This window comes from Apus apus, chromosome 3, assembly GCF_020740795.1.
Source record: "Apus apus isolate bApuApu2 chromosome 3, bApuApu2.pri.cur, whole genome shotgun sequence".
Taxonomy (NCBI): domain Eukaryota; kingdom Metazoa; phylum Chordata; class Aves; order Apodiformes; family Apodidae; genus Apus; species Apus apus.
Window position 1 is genome coordinate 39,679,122 of NC_067284.1, and position 24,132 is coordinate 39,703,253.

A 24,132-nucleotide genomic window follows, 5' to 3' on the forward strand; every position below is an offset into this window, starting at 1 on the left:
TACTTAGCTAAGAATATTGGAAAGGCTGCTAGGTCAGAGCAAAAGTCTTCTGGCCCAGCATTATGCCCCTGACAGAGGCCAATAGCAAATGTTTCAGGACAAAGTGTAAGTGAAGGACAAGCAGATGCTGATAGCTTTGCATCCTGGTGCCAGCAATTACCATTTTAAGCATTTCCTGAATAGAGGTTGCAACTGGACAATTATGTTTAATAGCCCTTGATGGATCTTGCTAGTGGCTATTAATCGAAAAGGGAAGCTCTCTTGTCAGTTCATGACTGATTAGTTGCTTTGAAAGCTTGTAGTGAGGACCTTGTGTAAGGATTTTAGAAATCCAGGTACACTGTAGAAGCCAAATCACCCTTATTCGTATGCTCACTAACTTCCTGCAAGAATGCTGTGAGGGTTGTGAAGCCTGTGTTCCCAGGAGAGGGAGCTGTGCTGGTGCCCCGGCAGCCTTTAGAAAAATTGGCATCACATTTGTTGCCCCCTGTCTTCTGGGACAACTGCCAGAGTCAGTAAAGTAACAGCTAGTGGTTCAGCAATTTCATACTTTAATTTGTTTAAAATTGCCAGTGAACAGCATCTAATCCCACCAATGTTATTAATTTCTGTGAAATTAGCCATAGTGCCTAAAATATCCATCCTAAAAGTAAAATTATCCCTAGCTGTTACTTCATCCCTTGCTTGTTGCTTCAACAGGTGTTTATACAGAGCAAATACTAAAATCTTACAGTTTTACCTCCTCATAATTACATTCTAAGATTAGTACCTCTGTATTGCCACTGCAAACTTTATGCTTAGCTGAAACTTTTAATTGAGCAAAATAGGTCCTTGTTGCATAATACAGACCAGTAACAGTGGATATGTGTCAGTGTAGCTTCAATAACATCCCTGCATATACCAAAAAAAAAAAAATAAATTAAATTATCTTCTCTTAAAAAAAAACTTTCTGTAACAGTTTTGCTTTTTATATGCATACATGTATTTTAAGAGTTATTAAAAAAACCTAAATTCCATAATCAACTGGTTCCAGACCCTGCTATCCAGAGGAGAGATTAAACAGACACTTTCTAAACCACTATCTTCTTCTAATCTAGGCTTTAACTATGAGGTACAAAACTGAGGCCATTTATAATGAAATTGTGTCATTTAAACCCTGTCTATTAATCCTGAGCTAAAAATATCTACATTTCTTAATTTATTTTTAGATGAGACAGTAGTTATAGGTATTTGTCAAAAGAGATGCAATTAACAAAATTGTTTTAGCTCATATAATTATATGTGCTGCTTATATATACATATATATATATAAAAATAAAAATTATCTCTTTAGTTAATATTGAGGCACATACAGTTCCACTAAATTCAGTGGAGAGAGATGCCGCTGTGCCAATTAAGGTTCTGGGCCAGAGGTAGATTTCACACAGAAGTTAAGAGACATTCATAAAAATTCAGGAACATTACTTGGCTCCAAATTAGCCATTACTACTAAAAAGAATTAAGTAAAAACCAGATGGCTCCGTATCTACAGTGTTGAAATGAAAAGTGAATTGTCAACAGATTCACTGGAAGTGCTGGTATAGCATGAAGATCCATGGCAATTAATTTCAAGTAAGATATTAATGGATACAGGTCCATATATGTACATGACTGTGTACATGTATATTCACTTACGTGTGCAACATGCAGATATGTAATGACACACATACATATTTATCTATATACACACATCTACACAAAAAATGAGAAACAACAAATATTCTATGTGTGTCTGTACCTGTGAGGACAGCTTATACATATATAAGGAGATGGTAATAGCACAGCTTTCAGCTCTGAACTAGTTTTTGTAAACCTGCTTAGAGCAAAAGCCAAGGAAACCCTGCCTACCCACAAAAGAAGGAAAAATAATCCCTCCAATACACAAGACAGGATGATTTTGAAGAACACAGATAGACCCAGGTCTTCTACAATCATATTGGCTGACAAAAAAATACAGGGGAAAAATCTTTGATGAATTCCATAGGTGTCTTTAGGCTGAATAGCACAAACACAAAGCTTCTCATGGTTGGACTAGTAGGCAAAATGGGAGTAGACTGAAAATTGTCAGTATTGGGTTTTAAGAGCATCCATCACACACTGGTAAAATGCTAGCAGCAGTCTCCAAAATCCCAATTATTTAGACACACTGAACCATACTATGCTACACAAATTACAGGGGGTTGATTTTATTACAAATATATCTGTCTGTTATGTAGTGATGTGGAACTGTCTTGTTAATTTACCCTTGGAGAGCATTTTTTCCAAGTAAACAATAACAGTAACAGAAGTAGAAATTAGTTTTCCTCTCTCATTTGCGATGACTGTGTAACAATCTTGACCCAATCTGCATTTAATCTTCTGTTGCCACAAATGGCACGACAGCAATTTGCACAATCTGATGATTTTTTGTTCTTTGCTTCATGACAGTAGCTGTTTAAAACAGTTGCAGATTATTCATTCTTCTTTACTGAAGGATTAAATCCATACAAATCCATACATATTTACAAAAAATAGATATGTTGTTAATAAATTTCTACTCAGTAATTTATTTTTATATGACAAAACCCATAATTTTGCAAATTATTTATATAAAATACATAATAATGCTTTAGCATTTAAATCTATTGCATCATTTTCCTTTTATCTACATGAATGGGTATTGTTGGAACAACAACAAAAAACCTTGTGAGAGGAAGATAAAGAGAAACAATTCTTCTATAGTCCTATCAATTTTTTTTAATCAGGATTACCTCTAGGCCAGTCCTTAAAAAATCTGACCCCTGAATTGCATTTAATTTCAGTTATCTCTATTATGAGTGTTTGCACAGTCCATCAGAAACAGGAATTTCATTCTTTTGTGCTCCACTTCTCTCTCACAATAGAGACATAGCCCTAGATATCATAATCTTTTATCACAGACATTATTTCAGTATTACTTTTCATTTAGAGGATCAACGTGAAAAAAACAAGTAGGATTTTGTGGATCACTTAAATGTGGCTTAAAATGAGTGAAATGTAGAGTTGTCCTGTGTACACAAATACACTCCAGAAAATAGATTCTTGTCGACTGTTTTTCTGTTAACATTGTTGAGATAAAAAACACATCTTCATTGTCGATTTCCATTTAAACGGTGCCAGGGAGACATTTCCATTCTTTAAGTTGCACTGCCCTCTGGGGGAGATGATCTTCAGATATATCTCCGTATCCATCTGGAGAGAACAAAAGCTTTCCTTTTTCTCCTTCAGTTTTGAAAGCAGAAGATTTTGCCCCCTCCAAATTTTATGCTGATGCTTAGTTTGATTTTGGCATCATAGCACAAAGATGAGTGAAGCCCCATTGTAGACACCTGTTATCTGCTCTTTTATTCCCTTCCATGTCCTCTTTTTGTGTGTGTATGTGCTTGGAAATCTTGTCTAGGAAGGCCTGAAGGTATTTTTATGTTTTTCTCTGAGATTTGTGTATGTAAGGTTGTTTGACCATGGTGAAAGGTCTGATGCTGCTGTACAGTGTTGGATGCTTCCCGAAGAAATATCTCCACTTCGGCACAAACATGCTCACTGTTTCTGTACAACTGAAGGTGAACAGAAAACGTATCAGGTTCAACACTTCTCACAAAATGCATTAACCTTTGCTGAGGCAATGCACATTCATGGATGCTGCCTAACTACATGGAGAACTTCTGGGTTTACCATGCATTACTGGTCTAGTGGGAGGTGTCCTCGCTCAGAGCAGGGAGGTTGGAACCTAATGGTCTTTACGAACCCTTCCAACCTTAACCATTCTATGATTAACATGCTGCACACATGGTCACTGTACGTATATCTAGTGTTTCCTAGTGCCTTAGGGTTTATTCTGTATATGCCAGGCAGTATATTCTGTGCCTTGTGTTCTCTGTCTCCTACTTGCTGGTTCCTTCTAACAATTACAATGAATGGTATCACAATTACTGAGGGGAGAAATTAATGGCAAGAAGTGGTCTCCCTCAGTGTGAGGCAGGCAGGCAACTTGTCCACCTCCTGTCCAAAGTGATTTTCAGGATTCTCTCTCTCAAACTGTTTACCAGTGTTTTGAACCAGTATCAGAAAACTATGGATTTGGAAAAGCCTTGCCTAAAACATAAGCATGTTTAGTGTATCTTGCTGTCTAGCTCACCTTTGCTCTCCCTGATATGAGGACACGAACTCAAGAGACAAAACGGTCACTGGGGCTTTTGTGCAGGTTTAAGTATGTGTAGCCAAGTTTGGGATCTTCTCCAGCGAAGCTCTGGGCTCTCAGCAGACCTGGTGTTCACTAAAGAGCTCATGGAAGGTGCTCTCTAGTCTAGAAAAAGCCCCATTTTCTAAAACACATTTCATAAAAAGGCATTTTTAAAAATCAATAAACTTGCTAACACAAAAGAGGAAAACCAGTAAGTTTACTTCAGCTCTTTGAGTCCTGTTATTTTCTAAAACAAATTCAGATAGCTCCTCAAAGAATAGACAAGTATGATTTTCGTGTCCATACAAATCCAAGAGGCTCACAGGGAAGCAGGGGATCACACTGGGGAAGCCATCTGAGACCAGGTATCTGGGTATGAAGGATTCTGCCTGACTTCAAACTGAATAAAGCTGAAGCACCACAGTGAAAAAAAAAGTCAAAGACTCAGGCCTAGGAATGCTGCAAGAGGCTTTTCAAGTGGCAAGCAGGCTGACAGCAAATAATTAAAACAACCTTCAGTACAAATGAAAGTATTTATGTCATGGCTGAAGGTAAGCAAAGTCCTAAGCATTTCCACAGCTGCGTATGAATAGCCAAAATAGACCTCCACATTCCCAAAGACCAATTTTGAACAATTATGAGTTTCTGCACAACTAAGATTTCACAATATGATTTAAAGTTGTCAGGGCAAGCTGTATGACTTGAAAATGAAATAAAACTCCAGAAGAGAAATTCCCATAGTAGTTTCTCTCTTACAGTTTCTTAGAAAAGATGTGTGATGAAGGATGAGGACTTGTTTCAGTGAAGTCTATGTAATGCTTCAGTCTCTTTCCTCAGTACTGCTACAAATAGGAGAGCAGAGAGAATGAAAGAATCAGAGAATAATTATGTGACTTAATGCTTTGAAATAAGAGATCAGGTTGTTCTCAAAAAAATAGTCTGCTTTGGGTATCAGAGGTTTTTATAATGAAAAAGCACAGTCAAGATTGTGGGAACACTTAAGAAGAAAAAAATCAGTAACTAATTATCGCTCACCTTCAGAAAAAAGTAAGGGCTTCACAAAGCAGAGGAATGAACTCCCATTTTAAGAGATTATGAATTCATCACACAAAGCCAGCACAGGGTTAGCTGTGAGCTGATGCTGAGTCTCTCAGACCATCTGGCTGTCGTGGTGGTCCTATGGAGAGGATGAACACTGCACACTTTAACTGGCTCAAATTAATGCACAAACAAAAGCAATCAGTAAGAATTACTGCTGTAGCCAAACTGGGAGTTCATTATTTTTCTGCAACCCATGTCCTCCGGTTCTTCTGAGGAGGCACAGGACACAGGTACCAAACCCTCATCCACCACAAGCCCCAGCCTGGCACCCCAGTGACAGGGAGCAGGAGACAGCAGCACTTGCTGCCTTCCTCTTCCCACGTCTTTTCTCCTTGCTGCAGCTGCAAATCCATTTCCATTACCCTGCTTAACATGGGAGAAGATCCCACTACACCGCAGTGAGTCCTGCTCACCCCACCTCCGCTGCCCCCTCACTGCAGGACTGAGAGGCACTTACCAGTGACAGACCACAGAGAGCCTGGTGGCCCCTGCTGAGCAGACGACTTAGCCAAGGAGCAGATGCACCCTAGCTGTCAATCCCATCTCCCACCCTCAAGAACCTCCACTTCAGCGACATTTTCACTTTTACAGAGATTCTCAAAAGCATTCTTAACCTTTCGGTATGGACAAGCATGCTGTATTTTATTTCAGTTCAGCATTTAACGTCCACTAATTCTCTGTGCTGACCTTTCAAATTAATAGCTACAACCATTTTGCTAATTATTCCCATTCCCCTTTTTATTACTGGACAACGACCACAGCCTTGAACCCTGAGGCTTCCAAAGCTCCTCCTTGGATTTTCCTTTCATCCTCCTGCCAGGCCCTGCTCTAGCTCCGCGCGGGAAGGCAACGAAGACCCGAAGCCACCTCGTCACCGCTTTATATCCTTTCAGCACGCCAGCGGAAGGGACCCAAAGGCCGCGACGAGGCAGGGCCAGCGCCGGGCAGCCCCTCCGCAAGCGGGGCCAGGGGCCGCGGCCCAGGCCTACAGCGGGAGGCGGGGTGGGCCGGGGGGCTGGCCCTGCCGCAGCCGCCCCGCCCCGCCCCGCGCAGACCCACCCTCGCCCCGGCCTCGCTCAGGGAGGCCGGGCTGGGGCTCCCGCAGCCGGGCAGGGCTCCCGCAGCCGCCCAGGCCCCGCCCTCGGGAAGTGGCGTCTCGCCGCCGTCGGAGCAGCCGGAAGCGCCGTCAGGAGCAGTAAACAAGCCCGTCGAGAGGCCGCGGCTGCCGCGCTTCCATCTTTGAGGAGCCGGAGAACCCGCCGCGGACCATGGGGAGCGTCCTGGGCCTCTGCTCCGTGGCGAGCTGGGTAAGGCGGGAGCGGGCGGCGCGGTGGTTCCCGGTACCTCCCTGCCTGCCGCGGACCCGAAGTCGGCGGCTGGCGGTGCTCCCCTCGCCCCGGGCCTGGCCCGTCACCGCCCCGGGCCTTTGTCTCTCGGGGGCGGCGGCGTGTGGCGCTGCCCGCCCGCCTCCTCAGGCGCGGGGAGACCGCAGGTCCCCTTCGCGCTCCCACCCACCCAGGCATTCTCCGCCCCGGGCGCCGCCGCCCCCGCTCCCACGAGGCAGGCTCGCTTCCCGGTGGGCCGGAGGAGGCGGGCCCTCGGGCCCGTGCGGCCGGAGCCTCCCCTCGGGCTTCTCCGGGGGCTCCCCTGGGACCCGCCGGAGCCGTTCCCCTCGGGCGCTTCGTGCTTCGTCAGGCAGGCGGGACTGCTGCGCTGGGGGTCGCGGCTTAATCCGCGTTATTGTGGGGGAGGCGATATTGTTCCCGCTCCCCAGATCTGTAAAGAAGTCAAAACCTAATTAAATGCTTATGAAGTTACGCGGTTTTTTTAGGGAGAAGTGAAACTCGCGTGTCTCCCTGATCCTACTGGTTGCATTTAATTCCTCTTTCTTATGGCTTTGTCTTGGAACAGCTCCACCCTTCGTATTATCTTTGTCTTACCGAGGCATCCTTTTCTCACTGCACACTAGTCGGTGCTGAGCATCGTCAGGTGATTTTTCGTAATTTTTCTCAAACAGTAGTTTGAGACAGCTGTAAAACTGTCAGCACTACGCATAAAGAGGTAGGAGTCGGTAGAGATCCTGTGCGACAGTTCTCTCTGTTGAGGCATTGCTCTTTTATCCTTAAGTGATACGTCTTTCCAAATCTAGACCCTGTGCAAATGGACACAAGCAGGTAAATTGTGACTCTTCAGACATTTGAGTTAAAAATGTCAGTTGGGTTGTGGAAACCTTGATCTTTCGTACAAAAAATACTGTACTGTACTTGAATTAAATTAAATCGTATGTATTTAAACGGGAGTTCACACACACAGTTCAATGGTCTAACAAAACCTCGTATTGCTTCAAAATCCTGTCTTTTGGGCTATCAATATATATGAACTTTGGTTTGCCTAGTACAGGGTGATATTTAATTAGAGAGGTGATACTTAACTCCTAAGTCTTGTATACAGATTCTATGAAATAATCGTAGAAGTATTAAATCTGTATGAGGTAAGATTCCAGGCTGTAAGTAAGAACCTAAGCTTGCTTGCATGTCTGTAAACAGGAGCCTAGACCACTGATAGTGTCCTGCTAGTGAAGTACTTCTAGTGTTCATTTTGTTTTAATTAAAATTGTGAACACTACTTAATGGATTAGCTGGTTAGGCTTTAATTACTAGCTGAATATAGTGAAGGCTAACATTTTAAAATATTGTCAAGTACTAAGCGACAGTATAAATTTTAATTCAAATACTTGAGCTTATATATGTTGCATTTTTAAGTGCATAAACAGCCTTTCTGATAGCTGGCTAGTGTTTGTAGTGCATGAAAAACCTCTGTGTACTTGCTCTTGGTTCTGAGTGTGTTTTTCTCTACAGAGAAATTGAGCTAGTGATCTTCTAGGTGAAATAACTTACATGAGCATTTAGTCTTGACTGAGTCAAATTAACTGTGGGTGACTAACCCCCCATCCCTTCCTTTTAAGTGTCCAAATAAATCAGGGGGATTTTTTTGGGGGGGGGTTGTGTTTTTTTTCATGCTCCTGAATTCTCAATCTGTTGGTTGATTTTCATTCCACTTAAAAAAACACAGCTAATCAGCACTGAAGGCTTATACAATAGTCCGTCCCTATAGGAGAAGCCTGTGCTCGCCACTTAAGGGTGTTTCCGTTTAAACGCCGGTCGTGGCTCTGGCTGAGAAACAGACTCTGAGGGAGAGCTAGCAGGGGAACCAGATGTAGCGGCGTTTGTTCTGGTGCAGCCGGTGCCACGGCCGGGAGAACTGCTCCTCTTTTGTCTGGGAAGACGCTGCTGCCGGCATTGCTTCAGCTGTGCAGCTTCTCTGCGAGGCTGCGTGTTGTGCTGTGCCGTGCAGAGCGGCTCTGGGTGCCTGACCTCGGCATCTGGCCTCACACGTCTCTTTCTTTCGGACGTTTTGTGTGGTGTTACCGCTGGTTGTAGCGCTGCCCTGCTGTGCGCTGATCAGTTTTTAAGGGCAAAGATGAGCCTGGTGATGGGGATTGGGATGATGGGGCAAGCCTTTAAGAGCTCTGTTGTCTCACCAAAAGCCTGATCCTGATGACCTGGATTGGTGAGGCAGTGCGGTTTTCACACTGCTGGGTCTTGCCACTGTTGCATTGTTCTCTGAAATAGCTGCTGCTTCCCTGTCTTTAATATCCTCTATCATGGCAAAGATCTTGATTGAATCAGTTCTTTTAAGCATGTGAGTAAGGATGATGTAGCTAAAACCTGACTTGTCCCAGTGGGGAGCTTAGCGTTTTAGCAAATACTTAATTCAGTATATAATCAGTTAGTCGTTATCCCAGTAAGAAGATTACATTTGATATTAAAAACTTGTTATGTGTGCATTAGGGGCCGTAACACTTGGCTTTTGGTGATTTTGTGGGGTTTCCTCTCCTGCAATGTTCAACTTACGTGTTCCTACTGCAGTTTTCACTGCCCTAGGGAATGAAGTGACTAGTTTAGCAGGCATGAATTAACTTGTCTGCCTAGGTGGCTGCTCTCAGTAGATGTGTGGGTCGTCTTTTATTATCTTGTCTCAGTGAACACCACCAAAATGCTTATTTTTTCTCAAAGACATAAAGGGATGTGAATTGCTAGATACGGAAGTTACTGGATGGCAATAGATTTGCCGTTGACGAAGCTTCATTACAAAGACAAGCTCAAAACTAATTGCAGAGTAACTTTTTGTCTGCATCTATCACTAAGTTGAGTTTCACCTGGAAAGATAAGCTTTGATCTGTGTAGTAGTATCATACTGTTTGTATGATAGTATTCTTTGTAGGAGGCATGCACTGAATTTGGGAAGAAAGTAGTACAAACTGTTGTTGCTTCCTCTGTTCATAGAACATTAAGCCCGTGGAATTCTGTTTCTCTGTTCTTTTTGAAGTCTGTCACTTGTTAGAAATGTTTTTACCCGTTGTATAATATTATTTTGTTGCATGGTATATATTTTATTCTGTCTTGCCAAAACAAAGAGGAACTTAGACTGTAATATGATTCCTTGTAGAAGTAGCCAACTTGTATAAATAGTATCAATTATCAGTGTGTGTCTTTTCTTTGGAGATATGCATGCTTACGGCTGTAAGGACACACTATTTGCAGGCATAATGCTTTAAAAGTTGGTGTTAGAGCTGAGAAACTGCCTTGTTCAGGGGACACACTCATCTTTATTTCAGCCACTGTGAGCTTCCCGTATTTCTAGTAGCATCCAGCATACATGGATTCTTCCATGTTCTCTGTAGTGCACTCAGGAGGAAGCTGCTTGAATTACTTGGGCACTTAATAAATAATTTAACATAGGGATTCTCCAGAGAAGTGACTCTTCTGCCAGATGGTCCTTGCACCAAGTTTTCTGCAGCAGATGAGCCTTGACTCGCGCGCTGCTCTGCCACATTAAACCTTTTATACAATAATATCTTTAAAAATACTAATGTGGACAGAATCAGTTCAAGAGTAAATTATTTGAGCAGAGAATAGAAATATTCTTCATTAGGAGTGTTATGTATATGTGTGGGTAGGAAATAGTGTAATGTATTAGTATTATAAAATCCTGATGCATCCTAAGCAAATATTTGCTGTATAATTCCCGCTTACTTAAGCATGGATGCCCCTATTGTAGTTGCTTGCAGTCATAGGCCAGCCTGGGAGGATCCTATGGTTCAACCTTTTGTGGGAAGGGGAGCCTAGATGAGGTGTTTTGGCATCTTGAAAACCTTCAGTGATGGGTGTTCTACTCCATCCCTGGGGAGGTTTTTCCAGTGACTGATTGTTTTCACTGTAAAATATTTCTTATATTGAGATGATCCCCCTCCTGGAAGCAACACCTTCGTACTATTTGTGCTGTAATGATACTGAGTGGAGGAGGAAGTAAAAAAAGCACAGTTAATATCTTTTACATACTGAAATAGTTAAAATTAGATTCTACCTAATTTGACATTTTTAGCAAGACAAATTTAATAGTGAAGTTTGGTAATCTAAAAATGATTCTGTAGGGTAATGAAAATTCTTGGCTCCTCCGTCCTTGGAAAGGAGCACAAGTATGAAAACAAGACAAGGAAATTATATGAAAGACTCAGTTTGTGGGTCCACTGTGTGGGTCTGGTTGAACCTGTAAGAACAGGTAAGATGAGCCTTTTCCCAAGGCCTTCTGAAGGCTTCTGAAGAGTGCTGTGGCAGTCTGTCTGCTTTCTTGCAAGCCGTGGGGCCTTCCTGGTAGCATCAGGTGGCATTTATGTTTGTCATATGACTGAACTTGTAAGAACTGTTTCTGGCACATGCCAATTATGATGATTGGCATGCACTAGTCATGTGGCTGTGTAACTATTTGTGTTCCTGTGTGACTTATGGATGTCCTTGACATGGTGATTAACACCTGTGGCATTTGTCCCATGCTGGAGGTGTCCCTGTGTGTGTGCTGAGGGAGAAGCTGAGCTTCACTGCTGTTCAGTGTCTTTGTAAGGTGTTACGTGGTCTGTTGAAGCTCAGAGAGGGCAGCACTCACTTGGTAGTGTTGCCTTAGCAGAAAAATACGTGGTCTCCAAATTTAGCTCTTAACTGCTCACTGGGATTTCTCATGTCTTCTAGGCAGAATAATTTATTTGTAAATTAAAAAGAAAAACCCAAACAACTTGAATTGTACCTTTCCTCTTTTGGCTTATGTTTACTTGTGGAACCATTTCTTTAACTTCCTGAATTGCCACTCGGGAAGTGGTAGAATATTGCAAAGGGGTGAAACATTTCTTTCCTCCAGCGAAAGAGCCCTATTTGCTTCCTTTCCTTCTTCTCACAAGTTCCTGTTTGAGAATGAAATACAGGTAATTTTTGTCCTGTTTTCTGTCCCCCTTCCCCCCTTAGTGATACATCCGTACAACATTCCTATCCACTTTTGCTGTTGAAATTTGGTAGAAAACAGGTGTTCTGTGTGTTTGCTTTGTTCTTGAGGTTTGTAACTTCCATGTTGCATAAGATAATTTTGCCAGCTAACAGAATTATGTGATATGTAAGTAGCTGGTAAATACGCAATCATTTGCAACCTAAGCTTTAGGCTATTTTACCTGTTGGTGCTCCAGTCACGTTTATGGCCCCAGTGAGGATTATGGTCCAGCTCTGCCAGATGCTGAAAGCATATCTAGATGGCAGCTGTGCTCCATTTTATTTTTTCTGTGGTGGATTTGTTTAAGTCTCTGCACCTGTGGAAGGGAGGATGTAGTTGTTAACTGAAAGCAATCCTTCCGTCTCATTTAGCTGAAATGAAATAAAATTCAAGAGAACAAATGAGCCTGAATCCAGTCTTTATTTCCTCTGAATGGGTAAATGATTACTTTTGACACAGCACTAATATGAATGTGCAGTGGTGTGTTGGGAAGTGCTGCCAAGGTGGTTAAGGGGGCTCTGTAATGTGCTGCAGGGGCTTGGTCTACACTACTGATGTGATGTGTAGGATGAGTAATTTTCCATCATAACTTCTGATTATCTACACAGTATGATTTCAATATTGAAATCTAGTAGTGCAAAGCTTGTTAAAGAATTTGTTTTGTGTTCTATCTCTTTCTCAGATACCATGCTTATGTGGAAGTGCTCCCTGCCTGCTCTGCCGATGCTGCCCCAGTGGAAACAACTCCACCATAACTCGGCTGATTTATGCTTTCTTTTTACTGCTTGGTGTGAGTGTTGCCTGTGTAATGTTAATACCAGGCATGGAAGAGCAGCTGAAGAAGGTCAGGTTACTTCTTTACTAACATGTTGGGTAGAACGACTGTCACAGATAATTGTAAATGACATCTTGAAAGCATGAGTTTTATTTGGATGAACATAATTGTGCTGCCACCTGTGTTTCACAGTCACCATTCATTTGATTGTAGGTCAAATAGACACTACACAGATGAAAAGCACTACTTAAAAATAAAGTTAGGCCTCTTTTTTTAATAGTCTAGAGCAGAAAAAAAGTTTTTTGCCAAACAAGAAAATGTAATTTAAATATGTGGGGTTTTAAATTATATATTGTTGAGATGCTTCTATTTGTGGTACTTGATTCATTTTGCTTGCTGTTAATAGAAGAAAAAACTAAGCACAGTCTAAGATGTATTCTAGTTTCATTGTGCTGTACCAGTTCCATTTCTATTTTAAAGTCTGCGAATTCATAACAAAACTATTTTTCTCTAATAATAGCATTTTTCACTAAGGAAAGTAGGAAGTGCTTACATGATTTTACAGTTTGTTATATACAGATACAATAATGCACCTAAAATTAGAGTAATAATTTGAGTTTTTAGAGAGCTTGTAGGTTCACTGAACTCAGCTTGTATGTTCTTGGGTTCTATTAGTTTTTGTTTTGCTGTACTTTTTTTTTTTTCTAGGAGATAGTAACTTCTGCTAGGCATGCTTTTGATTGTTTTTGACCCAAATGATTCATCTGTAAATGTTTAATTCAGTGTGGCTTAGTAACCATATTAAATCTTCAGTGAGAGCCATGTTAGTCACCTAGGAAGGAAAATGACAGCCTTCTGGAGTATGATTTGCCTTCAAAAAGATGGTGCTCATGTCCTGGTGGTGACTAGAAAGGATATTCTCAGCTGTTTACTATGGAAGTTACAGGCAGTTGGTGATGTTACTTTCCGAGAGGAGGCTGTTTCTGTTTTAAAGAGGTGTGAGCGGGCTGCCTTATAGCAATGTCATGAACTTGATAGTGACTCAAGTTAAGTTTACCAAATCCCAGATCTTTTATTAATCTCCAGGTTAAGATCAGCAACTGAAAACTGCATTTCTTTGAGAAGTTTTGAAATTCCTAATGACAGAAACCCCCCCACACTGTTAATAGGTTGGGGTTTTTTGGTTTTGTTTAGAATTTGCCTGTGTGGGATTTTTTCCTTGAATCTGTTTCATATTCTGATTGGACTGTAACTAACAATACAGCCTTTCAGTATCATATTTGCTAGAAATGTTAATGGTTGCATAATGTTACAATATTAATGAATTGTATATTAATAAATTGCTAATGCATATTTACTCACAGGAGGCCTTTTACAGATCGGTGAAGTATCTTATATTTCTCACAGATTCCTGGATTTTGTGAGGGAGGGATGGGAACAACTATTCCTGGTGTGCATGGCCAGGTGAATTGCGATGTGCTAGTTGGTTACAAAGCCGTGTACCGTGTGTGCTTTGGGATGGCCATGTTCTTCCTTCTCTTCTCCTTACTGATGATCAAAGTGAAGAGCAGCAATGACCCAAGAGCAGCCGTGCACAATGGGTAAGATATGGAAATAAGCACTGAGATGGATGGTATGGTGTGTGCGTATGAGATACAGCTACTGTGAAATTAAAGCCTGTGGCTCAGCATGCTGGTCACATTTGCTGTTCCACAGACAAAAACATTCATAGGAGCTAGAGGAGCGCTGTTGCAGTAGAGGGTGTTCAAAGTTATTATAGTTCTTAGATGTGGCAGATTAATTTTTGTAGGAGGAAAAGCTACACATGGCTTTTCAGAACCTGAACTGTGTCAGTGGCTAATCTATCCAGAGGTTTCCCAATATTAGAGATTCTGCTTTTGTCCAAAGATGAGAAGATTCAGAGATGAATAATGGGACTATGTTTCATTCCACTGAGATTTTTTTTCAGCAACTAGAAAGATTAAAAAGTCTCATCTGTCTTCTAGGAATTAGATGCCTGTTAAAGTTGGGGTTTGTAAGGACTTGCTCTTTTCTGAGCAATTTTATTTTAAAGATTGTAACAGTCACATCTGTATATCTATATAAATATTTATCTCTTCTGTCCTGCTATCTTTTCTTCAGTCTCTCTTCTGTATGGAATTACGTATTCAGTTTCTGAGCTTCCCAGTAATTTTTTCTCTTGTATGTCATTATAGTTAGAATTATCAGAGAGAAGGCAATAGTTGAATTTCAGCTTGCAGGTTGACACAAGTGGTATTTTTCCTCCAGGTTCAGTCCATGTGTAATGTACCTTGAACTAGGGAACTGTAAAGTTTTGTAATAGGGCATGGCACTAAAAAGCATAAAGCCATTTATGGTGCCTTGGTGGTCACAGTTATTGCTTAGACTGCTGCTTTTTCAGGATGATTACGGTTAACAAGAAGCTGTGAACAGCTAAGCCATAAAAATGAAGAAATACTTTTATATTAAGTATAAGAAGATGAAACACTTCTGGCTTAAAATGAGAAAAACCTTGAAATTATTTCTGTAGGGGAAAATAAAATAATTAAAACTGCAGAATATTGCTTTGTTTGCTACGTTGTCTGTTTTAGTCTAAAGAAAAAGCGACCTGGTACAGTATTAAGATGCATTGGCAGTAGTAGCTCAGTTCAGCCTTTTCCCCCAGGAGGGTCATACTCATTACAAGCAAAAAGAAAGTGCTTCTGGTATATTATATATCAACACTTTGTGGTTTGTGTTTTGGTTTGTTTGTTTGTTTGTTTTACAATAAAACCACCATTTACATGATGTGGAGTCTTTCTACATAAAACCACTTTTAAAATGTTTGGGATCTTCTTGATGCTCTTACCTGGAATTTTGCTCTCCATAAAAAATGTTGGTACTATTTATGCAACTTGTAGCAGTTTACTCTTAGACAATGTAGTGTCAGCAGTAGGATAAAAGGAAAAAGGATACTTGTTAACTGTTACTGGTAAAATATTTAATAATGTTACTTCCAGCACTTCAGTAGTATGCATTACAGGTACCTTTATGAAAACAAGAGCTTTTGATTTTTGAAATTGTGTGTGTCTTCAGTAACACTTTGCAATGTGATCTTCTTGTTGGCAATTTGAAATACTCAGAACAGTAGATTTTCCCACGTGTGCTAACTTTTTCATACTTGCATGAAAGTCCAGTAAGGTGGTCCGGTGCCAGCGTTCACCTTCTTCGCTTTTGTAACAGCAGTCAGAATAGTTTCTTGCCTTAGGTTAAAAATAATAATAATAATAATAGAAAAAATTAGTTATAATGTTCTCACAGACTTGCAGAGAGTGCTTAGCAACTGTAGGTGTTATTTCAGCTAAATATTATTTTTGGCTGTCACACACTTTATATGGGTAGAAGGTTAAGGACCCATTAGAAAGCATGTAATTAGAGGTGACATTTACACAACCTTGAACCTGTTCTTATTTCTATAATTGAGAATGACATTGATTGAAAAAATAAATTCCACATGTAGATTCAAAAACTAGTTTTAGTGATGTATTACACAGTACGTGTTACTTCATTCAGCTTTCAAACTGGGTTTAGTAGCTTTTTATATTCTAGTGAATTAGTGCATTTCATTCATATTCTGCACTTCTGTAATTTCATGTAGTTCCTCTCCACACAAACAGAATTTACTCTTCTGGTCACTGTCACCTGGTCGTAACAGCCAGAAAGAGAGATTTAACTTGTTCAAAGTATGGGAAAAATGGGATGGGATAGAAAATGTGAAAAACATTCAGGTAGTTGTCATTGTAGGTGTGTGGTACATATCATTGTGCTATATGTCCTATAAGAATCTACTTCTTAGAATGTAGTTCATTGTTCTGTTGGCATCACTTTTTGATTAGAGGTTCACTGTGCAGGGTATATTTGTACACAGTCTGTATTTGGGGTGAATTTGGTGAATGTTTGGTAGGAGATATTTCCTTGTCTGCTTTGTTTGTCTGAGTGTGTATTTTTAACTGGAAAAAAAATTCCAATTCTACTGCATCAGAACAGGGACTTGAAATTTGATTGTGTCCTCTCTGTGAAGAATAATTCCTTTGCTTTTGTTGTGATAAATCCTCACTGAATGTAGGCCTAAAGAGTCTGAAGTTAGGTGGGAAGAATCAGGCTTCTGTACATCTCCCTCATGTAGAAAATGAATCAAGACTGCTAGGAAATTCCAGCATAAGTACTTTCTGTCACAGTAGGCACCAACTAAGTTTTCTGCCTTTTTGGTTTTGATATTAAGAACAGATAGGTATTTCTTTTTTTTACCCATTTTTCTGGTATGCTGGCAGTTCAGTAATCTCACTGCTCTAGTTATAAAACTTTTTAAAAAAATAAACCAAAACAAAAAACCACAGCCTAAACCAACTCACTATATTGCACCCTAGCTTCATTTGTAATACAGCTGTGAGATATCTCTGGGAAGTGTGTTAAACTGGGTGTCAGTCTAGCACAGTGTAAGCGTAATTTTCTGGAGAACAAAAGTCTTGGGCAAATAAAATTGTTTAAATCCTTGTTCAAAAGAGGTAAATTATGAGTGAGTGGTTTAAAAAACTCCTAAGGTTGTGCATTTTGCATGCTTTTTGACATTTTGTGAATTAGATCAGACTTCAGCAGTTGCCTAGTTATTAAAAAATTTGTATTGTTTTTAATTTCCCTTTAGATTCTGGTTCTTTAAATTCGCAACAGCACTTGCAATTAGTGTTGGAGCTTTCTTCATACCAGAGGGACCATTTACAACTGGTAAGGGAATATTGTCTTCTACTGTATCATGGTGCAATCATAACTGGTTTTAAAACAAAACTTGAAGTGCATGCTGATGTTCTACGGTTTTTATTGTAATTGTGTAACTATAGCACTTCCCTGTGTTTAGAGACATTAAGACAAAGTGTTAAATTATCTGTGGTTCTGAACTGGTTTTATTTCTCGTTTAGTGTGGTTTTATGTAGGTATGGCTGGAGCATTCTGCTTTATTCTTATTCAGCTGGTCTTGCTTATTGATTTTGCCCACTCCTGGAATGAATCTTGGGTTGAAAAAATGGAGGAAGGAAACTCAAGATGCTGGTATGCAGGTAAAGGACTGTATGACAATCAAGTTTTTAATTTCATTGTACTTTATGTTAAAGAAGTTGTTCACTGAGTAATACATTTTACCAGAGTACAGAAGAGCTGCGTTGTGCCGACGTATAATTTTCTCAGATAGTGTAGTTCAGCTCTGTTGTCCTTTTGATGTCAGGTTAAATAAGGAGAGGGGCAGCAGCCTCTGAGTAGTAAGGTCTGAGCATAAGCATCACAAATACTTTTTTTTCTTTCTGTCTGCTACTCGATTGTTCTTCGCAGGTATATACTGAGTGGAAGGTATAGGATAAGATATAGTGAAGGAGAGTACAAATAGTTGCACTGGATAAATGATATGTTAATTTCAAAAAAACATTTCAGACATGATAATTTAGATGTTTCAAAAGGGAGCACAGTTTGTCTTTGTGCAATGGCCTCTTCACTCTTTAATGTTTTTAATAAGATGGAATTTATAAATAAGACTTAGGTTTTCCTTCTGTTGGAGAAGTAGTTCATCAGCTTATTTTTTAAGCTTTTATTCAGTGTGTTTGTAGTATAACTGTATTCCTTCATACTTGCACTTCCTGGTTGCTCTTAAAGCGCTAGAGAATCAAGTGTGGCTTTAGGCTTCCTGTTTATTGTTCTTGTTTATTCCCTCTTTAACACTTCAGAGTATTGAGAGGAACTTGTTTCCTTTACACTTCATTGCCCAGAGCTGTATTTAGTAATGTCATTGTATACTGTATCCAAAACATGAGAATCATACAGTATTATATCAATTTTAATACTCTCCATTATTAATCAGTTTAAAGTTTTTCTTTCTTTTCACAGCTCTACTGTCTGCTACAGCTGTCAATTACCTGCTGTCTCTGGTAGCCATTATCTTGTTTTATGTTTATTACACTCGTCCAGAAGGTTGCTCTGAAAACAAGACATTTATCAGTGTTAATATGCTGCTGTGCATTGGTGCTTCTATAATGTCAATTCTGCCAAAGATTCAGGTATAGTTTTAATTCTGTTATCTTTATTCTGTACTGTCAGTTCCAGAAACCTATAATATAATAACCTACAATATAATCACGTCCAAGGCCTTCTAATTGCCTAACTTTGCTGCTTCTTGATTTCTTCATGTAGGAGTCTCAGCCAAGATCTGGTTTGCTGCAGTCTTCTGTGATCACAATTTATACCATGTATTTGACTTGGTCAGCTATGACCAATGAACCAGGTAGGTGTAGTAGCAGCATATGGCTTTTTGGGTAACCAGTTCAGCAGTAAATTGTATCTTCAGCTTTTTGCAAGGCAGTGTTAGGATGAGGTGCTACAACGCGTGCAAGTCAGAGGCAGGACTTGTTAGTTTGCGTCCTTTCCCTCAACCCCAACTTTCTGGAATAATATGGAAGAAGTAGTTCTTCTGAAGGTAACGTGGGTTTTGTTTGCACTTAGGTTTATCGTGTGGAAGAATTCCTGCTGTTATTGACAGGATTGCAGTATTCTTAGGCTTAGATTTTGCAGATCACCACAACTCTTCCTAGATGTGTGGAGGGTTCATCTTCCTAATGAGTTTCTTACCTGGTGACTGAGATGCTGCTGATTGTATTTTTCCGAACAGGATTTAAAAAAAATTTATTACTAAAGGCTTGCAGTGCTTTTTTTTGTGTCTGAAAATAACCTACCATCTAATTAATTAATTCAGAATTTCAGGTGATTGAAATAAACTGCCAAATGCTGATTTTGTTATTTTTAATTTGGCCTCTGGCCCATTTATCTTAATTATAGATGATCTGTGCAACAGCATACATATGAGCTGTATCTAATTCCTCCAGTAATTACAGAGAATAAGCTGTGTCATCTGTGTTATCTGTGAATTATCTGGGTTTGGAACTTTTGATAATATGAAGCTGACTTTGCAGCTTTCTTTCCCAATGCTGAGATGACTTCAGTACCCCATCTATAGACTATCTATAGCCATGACACTATGGGTGTCAGACTTGTTCGCTAGTGGTAGAACTTCTAAAGCTTAATCTGCAGAGCATTTTTATTTTGTTGCATCTGCTTGTATGAGATGGAACAGTAAAGCAGTTGATGCATATCTTACGTAAGTTGAAAATCGTTTATCTGCTCAGAGACAGATTTTTATGCCACATACTGTAATTTGCCTACTCTAGAGAGACTTGATAGGCTAAAATTAGACTCAAAACTTTTTTACTTCAAGACTGTCACAGTCACAAAGTTCCTTTTTGTGACTGAGAATTCAGGGTGGAAATGCACTATTACATAAAACAACAGAACAAATATTTAAGTGCCAATGTAATTTCCTCCACAGATAGGCGCTGTAATCCAAGTTTGCTGAGCATCATTGGTTACAACAGCACCACCGTTCCGACCCAAGGTCAGGTAGTTCAGTGGTGGGATGCACAAGGAATTGTAGGACTGGTATTGTTTTTGCTGTGTGTTCTCTACTCAAGGTAAGATTCCTTTAGCAAAAAATCTTACTAACTTGTCATTTTCAGATGTTAAATTGTATTTGTTTGGCTAACTGTACTGGGTCCTTTCCTGTTCAATACAGCATCCGAACATCCAACAACAGCCAAGTTAACAAGCTGATGCTGACCAGTGATGAATCAACACTGATTGAGGATGGAATGCCCAGGAGTGATGGCTCCCTTGATGATGGAGATGATGTTCACCGAGCTATTGATAATGAGAGAGATGGAGTTACTTACAGTTACTCCTTCTTTCATTTCATGCTTTTCCTGGCATCTCTGTATATCATGATGACGCTTACCAACTGGTACAGGTATTTATTTGCGCTTGATAGTGTATGATGCTAATAATGAGCACAGAAGAGGCTGTCTTTTGCTGGACAAGGAGGTCTAAGTTGTGTGCTGTGAGGAATGGGTTCTGAATGGGACTTCTCAAAGGAAGTATACTGTTTGATCTATATTAAATGAATTGTATTTGAAAATTGGAGTAGCCAACCTTGTTCTCAAGTGCCTATTGTGTTTTCTCATGATTCCCTGGCCCACTGAAAGTTGTGCTGTTGAAGTGAAGAGGACAGGGTCTTAAATTTTTCAACAGCTAAAATAAGAGAACATCAGGCTCGTGTCTGGTACAGAGAGCTGGAAAAAGGATAGGAAAGACATGTTTTATCAGCAGAGGGAGGTGATCCTTCCAATCTACTCAGCGCTGGTGGCTCCACACCTGGAATGCTGGGTCCAGTCCAGGGCTCTGCAGTACAAGGCAGATGGACAGTACATGGACAGACTGGAGAGAGAACAGCAAAGGGCCACAATGATTATTAAGGGACTGTAGCATCTGTCATATGAGGAAAGGCTGAGGGAGCTAGGATGGGTCAGCCTGGAGAAGGGAAGGCCCAGGTGGGTCTTACCAATGTATATAAATACCTGAAAGGAGGGTGTAAAGAGGACAGAACCAGCTTGTTTCAGTGATGCCCAGTAACAGGACTAGAGGCAATGGGCACAAAGTGGAGGACAGGAGGTTCCCTCTGAACATTAGGAAACGCCAAGCACTGGCAAAGGTTGCCCAGGGAGGTTGGTGAATCTCAATCCTTGGAGATACTCAAAAGCTGCTTGGACATAGTCCTGGGCAACTGGTTGTAGTGGTCCTGCATGAGCAGGGGGTTGGACTAGATGACCTCCAGAGGTCCCTGTCAACCCCAGCCACTCTGTGACAAGGTCTGTAGCAGAAGGAAATAGAGTTGTCTGCTCCCTTAAAAAAATCCTCACCAAAAAACAGTCCTTCTCTGTGTGAATTGTTACTCAAGTACTCTTTCCCCTATGTGCATTTGCTAATACTAACAGCTGGAGCAGATTTAAAAAAAAATTATGGTCTTTAATAATTTGTTGAAGGACAATTGATATCAAAATAGCAACACTGGAAAGGGGTTTTTGACAAAAATAACTTCATAGATATTCCTTGTGGATGGGATTTGTGGCCTTGCTTGGGTCACTGTGATGTTAAAGATTATGAATACTTCTAGGTGTTGACAAGGTGAAATGCATTATTTGTATCTATCAATGCTATCTATAATGCATTCCTTGCCTTTCCACAAACTTGGAATCCATAGAGATTTCTTGACAACTTCTCTTAATACCTTTTGGGCAGCTGTTGCTTTCCTTCTTTCCTGTGACACCAACTTACAAATGGTGTTCCTGTATTGACTGGTGTGAGCTGCCTGGAAGAAGGGTAGAGATATCCTTTGAGGTGTGGAGCTGAAGGGAGAATGAGCTACTGTGAAAACAGTGTTGAAGAGCGACTTACTACACACGTATGTTGTTCTGAAACAAAGATCGCAAATTATCTCGTTTCTTTTCCTTTTTTTTCCCACAGTCCGGATTCTTCTTACGAGACAATGACCAGCAAATGGCCGTCTGTCTGGGTGAAGATATCTTCCAGCTGGATTGGCATCGTGCTGTACGTATGGACTCTGGTTGCTCCGCTGGTTCTTACAAACCGTGACTTTGACTGAGCTGTGCTGCTCTCCCAGGAGATCATCTTAGCTTCACCCTGTCTTTGAAACAAACAAGATTGCAGATAATAGTGCAGTTGTAAATACGTGTGTGTGCGTGTGCTATCCATGTAGATACCCTGCTTTATTCCGCATGATTACCTTCAATCATGTCTCTTGTCATTTCACCAAATAACATTTGCTAGCTGAGCCCAGTGACAATTGCTATAATGATGGTTTTCATAGATTACTCCTAGATCACGTGCTTCAGGAGCATTAGATGCAAGACCAAGACCTTTTGAAAGTAGGTTGTTTTTTTTCCTCCTCAATTGCATTAAATAGTGATAGGGGGAAAAAAGTGCGAGTGTTAACTAGGGTAACAAAGCAGTATTAGATCAGGCTTTGCAAGCAAAGGAGGGGCTGCCTTTGATAATCTCTGTTGCCTTGATTCTAAAGTCAGTCTTGAGTATGCATTGTTAGACTCAGAATTCTCTGTTGGAGAATACCGGACATCTTGCAGTGCTTTGACACTGACTGACTGACCTCTTCTTGTCCTGAGGGCACTGATACCTTCAGCACAGATGTCGGGGAAACTTGCACTCAAGGCTGCAGAGGAACCGATGTCCTCCTTGGTGCACTTTGGTCCCATATGTCCCCTTGCAGACAGGAGGATAACACGCCCCAGGGAAAAACATCCTGATGTCAGATGCTCAGAAGCATGTTTTTAAGGCACCTGTTTACAATATTCACCCATGTATTATTATTATTTTTTTTAAAAGTAGTTTATACGGGGTAGCTGTGCTGTAATTTATTGCTGTTTTGTGTGCCACTTTCTTTCTTGGCTAAGCTACAATCAGAGTTTGCAAGGAGCCAAGTGGTGAAAACTGTGTAAGCCCTTTAGTGTTTGTTTTTTTTAGTATTGTGGTTAAAAAAAAAAAGGGGGGGGGAGGAAAAGGAGCATTGAAATCACAGTAATTAAAGGAGCCTTGCATTAACTGAGGCTTCCACAAAGTGTTAGTGTAGTTTGGGCTCAAAATTCTGAAATCTGTAAATGTATTAGATATTTTGCTTGTTCTCCATTGCCAGAGATGGACTTGAGCCTGTAAAGTCTAAATCTAGGCATGAGGTAAGACATGAATCTGTTTGATTAAAGCTCCTGTGCAGGTATGAAACCTTACATGCTTTTGTGCTTGCTGCCTTGTAACTGAAGTAGGTAAGCTGCATTATTTATATCTGATCCTTGCTACAGCTTGAACTAGAGCAGCCTGACCAGGAGTGACCCTAGAGCCTTCAGCAGATGTCATGCTGATTCGTTACTGTGGTGTTTATACTGTTAATTCCTGTTGCTAATTATTTAAAATAAAAGCTTAGAGAATCTGCACCTAAACACTGACATTTACTGCAGAAGTCTGATGTATCAGTCAAACTTGAGATGGTAATGGAAGCATTAGTAAAGGCTTGTAATAATTTGCAATATGTTGTTACCTTATTAATAAATAAATTTGGATGATGTCCCATGACTTTGCTTCATACTCCTACCAGGTGTGGATGAACAGTGTGGGGTATTATGTTGTATTCTCATCTTCTGTTCCTGGGCTGTTTTATAGCACTTGGCACCTGAGACATAAGAGCAGACAGTGCAGCAAAGTACCATGGGAAGGCAGTTATTTCCTGCCTCTTTGGGAGTTCATTCATAATCCCCAGTGTAGTTTTCTGGCAGTTCCGCCCTTTGCAGCCATCACTGAAAACACAAGCATGCTTCACACTGGGAACTGCAGCGCTGCTTCATCAGTGCTGCTTTCTATTGCACCTGTCTTTGTTGAGTTTGGGCAAGACACTGGAATACCAGTTCAATCCAGCAGTTCCTGCATCCTCTAACAAATAAGCAGGAAGTAGTAAGATGAACAGGCAGCTGTCTTGACAGAGTCAACTCCTTGAACAAATGGCTATACTACTACCCCTTTGTGGAAGTAGTGGTTTTCCTGTTGCATGTATCCAGTTTCTCTAGTGAACCATCATACGTGCAGGAGCTTCTCATACTCTGTTGACAGAGGACAGAAAACTGGTATTTCCAGTTAG

The 24,132-nt window shown here is 40.5% G+C and overlaps 1 protein-coding gene and 1 long non-coding RNA gene across 2 annotated transcripts; one reads left to right on the forward strand and one right to left on the reverse strand.

The window, feature by feature from the left end:
• Positions 1 to 1,966: 1,966 nt before the first annotated feature.
• Positions 1,967 to 6,418, reverse strand: LOC127382423 (uncharacterized). Its single transcript, XR_007888949.1, has 3 exons — positions 5,796 to 6,418; positions 5,273 to 5,414; positions 1,967 to 5,079 (listed from the first exon to the last, which is right to left on the reverse strand). It is a non-coding gene; the product is annotated as an uncharacterized LOC127382423 (long non-coding RNA).
• A 72-nt stretch (positions 6,419 to 6,490) lies between these two features.
• On the forward strand, positions 6,491 to 23,573 carry SERINC1 (serine incorporator 1). The gene is made up of 10 exons (XM_051614020.1): positions 6,491 to 6,645; positions 12,396 to 12,557; positions 13,896 to 14,089; positions 17,191 to 17,270; positions 17,462 to 17,599; positions 18,417 to 18,586; positions 18,720 to 18,810; positions 19,909 to 20,050; positions 20,152 to 20,382; positions 21,936 to 23,573. Exons 1-10 carry the CDS (start codon positions 6,607 to 6,609, stop codon positions 22,072 to 22,074), a joined length of 1,386 nt encoding a protein of 461 aa, XP_051469980.1. The 5' UTR covers positions 6,491 to 6,606; the 3' UTR covers positions 22,075 to 23,573.
• The last annotated feature ends 559 nt before the right edge of the window (positions 23,574 to 24,132 follow it).